Consider the following 3,968-nt stretch of genomic DNA (forward strand, 5'->3'; position numbering starts at 1 on the left):
TGGATACTGTAAAGAACTAGTCTGGAATCACAAACCAAGCTAATCATGTACAATGAAATGGAAAGGTTTAACAAAACAATCTGAAATCAAATTTAGTTGTTTCTAAATTTCACCATGACTGTTTGTTTTATATTTACAATCATCTGCTCTCATTGTGGTATTCTTGCTGAGGATTCAGGGAACTGGGGAACAAGGTGGGGGTTTGGAGGTGGGGGTTCAGAGGTCTGAAATGGGTAAGAAGAATTCTCTAAAGCTAACAGGATGTAAATGTCTTCCAGAAGAAATTCTTGCAACCAGCTTTGCGTTCTCTGGGTGCCATGGCTGGGTTTGAATTAGCAGATCTCTGAAGCTCCATCCGCATCTCGTCTGGTTCAGGATCGTTGGACAAATCCTCTGGCTCCAGAGCCTCATTTTCTGTCTGGCTGGGTTCTGACAGCAGTTCTGCCAAAAAGTATTTGGCCAGTTCCTAAATGGAGAGAGAAAACAAAATAGGTTGGGAAAGAAGGAAGAGACAAAGGAAAGAGGAAAAGAGAGAAGAGAAGATTGAATATGATGCCAAAAAATCTAGAAACTTGGTTATTCGGGGCAAAGCTTGTTATTGGGAGAAATTCAACTCATCCAAATATCTGTGATGTTTATCAAGTTCCCAAGACTGGACTCTTAAACATAAAATCTGGTCAAGAATAAAAATCAAAAGTAGATTTCAACATTTGCTATAGAGTTCTAGTTCCTTTAAAAAGAGATGATAAATGCCTATTTTATCAAGTTCTATACATTACAGTTGTTGAATCATATCCTATTAGAGTGAACATTCTTTTGAGATTTCCATCCCTTTTCAACATTCAGGTTTATTAGATCTTTTTATCTCCTGATATATTAGGGTGCCTGAAAACTAGAAGTAGACATAGATAATCTAACTAGGCAAAAACAAACAAACAAACACAATTAGATAAAGGTAAATAATTTATTAAAATTTTTTTCAACTCAATGCTTAACTGTGAGCACTGCACCAAAGATTACAAAGTACCTTTTTGAGAGAGTCTCATTCAACTGTAAGCCAGGAGAGAGGCTTATTAGCAGTGGTTAGTGTGTTAGGGTGGTTTCCTCTTCACTTAGCTTTTTCCACTTTCCGCAGGGCTGCTTGGTGCACCTGGAGGGCGCAGTCAGCACCCACAGCAGTTCCAACTGTATTTCAGCACCGGGGACAGTTCCACATTCCCCTTTGTCCCCTCAGGATGCAAGTGGTTAGCCCTGACCTTGGGACCTCCTATTTCCCTTGTCGCCCCTATTCTCAAAGGTACTGGCCAGCTCGTTCCCCAAGGTGCGACTCAACTTCTGGGAGGGACTGGCCAAGACTTCTTGGAGCATAGAAACTCCAATGGGGACCAAAAAGGCAGAGTTGGGAATTCCTGACTTGGGAAGTTCTTGGCGTCAGGTGTCTTCAGGCGTGCAAAGCAAACCTTCGTTTACCTCCCTGAGTCTCTACTCCCATTAGCTCCCAGAGTTTTCTTTAGACCACAGGGCAGGAAAGTCCCCTCTCCCTTCTTCCTTCTCCTTATTATCCAGAGACACTTACCCAGTGAAACTCGACAGGGCGCCTCCTCGAACCTACTTGGACCAAGAAGCAGCTGCAGGCTTGCAGGGTTGGGGGTTTAAGTGGAGGGAGGAAAGGACTAGAAGTGGATTTTGTCATACCTGTTTTCCTGCTGCGGCGGCCAGAGACTTCTGCAGAAACTGGCGGAGCCTCGGGTCCGAGGGAGCAGCGCTGACGCTGCTCACCACCAAGGTGATGGAGAGCAGGGCCAGCGCGCACTGGAGGCGGCAGGACAGCATCTTTCCTGCACTGAGAGGGCGAGGAGGGCGCAGCTGTCCAAACACCGAAACCTTCAGGAGGGGACTGGGCAGGGCCAAGGCTTTCCACCTCTCTTCTCCCGCAGCCGCTTGTGGGATCTCCTGGCGCATTCCCCCCCTTTTAAACTCTCTTCCTGACGTCAGGATAGGAGGCGCCCCGGAACTCACTGGCGCTTTTACGCACCATTAGCTTCGCGGAATCAATCACAGAGGTGATGGAAGATGACACCACCCAAAGGAGCTTAGTTAAAAAATCGAACAAGGTCATGCACAGGCGGGCGCGCACACACACACACACACACACACACACACACATATACTAAGGCCAGCACTCAGGCATATACACAGACACTTAGTCAAGCTCTTCTGGTTTGTATGCCTCGAGAAAGGAGCTCTATGGATACAAAGCAAATGTGTATACAGGGTTGGTTGGAGGTTCATCATGGGTGCCTTGTGTGTAAATGCGAGACTAGGAGGGAGGGCTATTAAGGGTGCAGGTTTAGGAAAGAGAACTGTACACCCTATTCCTAGTGTGGAGTACCCCACTTTAGAAATGCTGGGGAGAAGTTTTCACCTAATGGTATGGAGAGGCTGTTAAGGGATTGTAAAGGGCCTTCAACCTTTTGCGTACAAACGTGGAACTGGCTGCCGATGTCACACTCTCCCATCCCTTGAGGGATTCTCCACTCCTCTCTCTATTTTCTAAAGTCCTCAGCTCCCTTTGGTGTGGGTAACTCCCAGGTGTCATCTTCCTCTCCTTCTGGGAGACTTGTAAAAGGATGATTAGCTTCAATATTTCCATTTTAGTTTAAAAGAAATATTTCCTAATTGCACCTCCGGATTATGTGCAAGGTTGTAGGCAAATCAAATCCTTGCCTAAACATTGCACTTAGGAGGAAATGAGAAACTCCAGTGGAGGGGAGGATCCATACTCTGAATCCCAAACAATATAAATCCCAAGACTTCTTAAAATGACCCACCCCTAGCTCCGGGGCACACCACAGTACCTGGAACATAGTAAGCCTGTAATAAATGTCTTTTGATTGAATTGGCTGTGATTTTTAAGACAATGTTAGAGTTTCCAGATTTCTGGGATTTGGCCCCTGGAGTGGGGTTGGAGAGGGGCAGTCACAGAGTGTACCCCGGGGTGACTGGGAGGGATGACAGGAGATACCTTGCATCTGAAGTTCCAGGGGAAGGTAATGGAGCACCCTTGGGTAGAAGGCTCTAAGTGTAGCCAGGACCCATTATTTCCCTGTATTCCCAGAGAAAGAATTGATGGTGTTGAAATACAGATTTAAGTATACTTTTTTACTTCCTTTATTTTTCTTGAGGTATTTATTTTGGTCTATATTTTCTTTCACAACACGACTAATATGGAAATACTACTACACATGTATAACTTACATACTACACATATATAACCTATATACCACACATGCTGGTTGGGTGTCGTCCTTTGTTCTTGAAGAGGACCAAAATGACATCACTTACTAGAGTCAAGTTTCAGTTCGTCTGACTGTGGTTTGGAATGCTCTACCACAAGTTAATAGTCCATGTGAATATTTGGGGTGGTTTCTCTAAATGTACGTGTCCTGCATTTCCTTTGAGCTGTTTCAATTCTGCTTTGCTCGTAGAGGACAGCACCTTCTCTGATGTGGGCACACTATGCTGGGTGGCCCTGTGCCAGTGTCTCCCATGTCACACAATTAATTCCAAAGTTCTTAAGAGAGACTTTGAGGGTGTCCCTGTTTCACTTTTTCAGACCATGTGTCTCCTTTACCAAGCTGTTGACTCTTTTTTCATAATTTCTTTACATCACTCTCATTTCTCCTCCCATTTTTTCCTTAACTTTCTTATTTGATTTTCAAAATTCTTTTTGACCTCTTCCATGTCCTGAGACCAATTCACATTTTTCTTGGAGATGTTGGAGCTTTGACTTTGTTATCATCTTCTGAGTGTGTGTTTTGATATTCCTTGTCACCGATAGTAACTTTCTATGGTCAGAATATTTTCTGCTGTTTGCTCATTTTCCCAGTCTATTTCTTGACTTCTAATTCTTTGTTAAAGTAAGGCTCTGTTTCCAGGGTGAAGGGTACACTATTCCAAGCTTCAGG

General features: G+C 44.3%; 1 protein-coding gene across 1 annotated transcript; it reads right to left on the reverse strand.

Moving 5' to 3' along the window:
* Positions 1-253: 253 nt before the first annotated feature.
* Positions 254-1,833, reverse strand: SST (somatostatin). The gene is made up of 2 exons (XM_027848741.1): positions 1,696-1,833; positions 254-466 (listed from the first exon to the last, which is right to left on the reverse strand). The coding sequence occupies exons 1-2, from the start codon at positions 1,831-1,833 to the stop codon at positions 254-256; spliced, it is 351 nt and encodes a 116-aa protein (XP_027704542.1).
* Between the last annotated feature and the right edge of the window lie 2,135 nt (positions 1,834-3,968).

Source organism: Vombatus ursinus, unplaced genomic scaffold, assembly GCF_900497805.2.
Source record: "Vombatus ursinus unplaced genomic scaffold, bare-nosed wombat genome assembly UNPS02006874.1, whole genome shotgun sequence".
NCBI classification, from domain to species: domain Eukaryota; kingdom Metazoa; phylum Chordata; class Mammalia; order Diprotodontia; family Vombatidae; genus Vombatus; species Vombatus ursinus.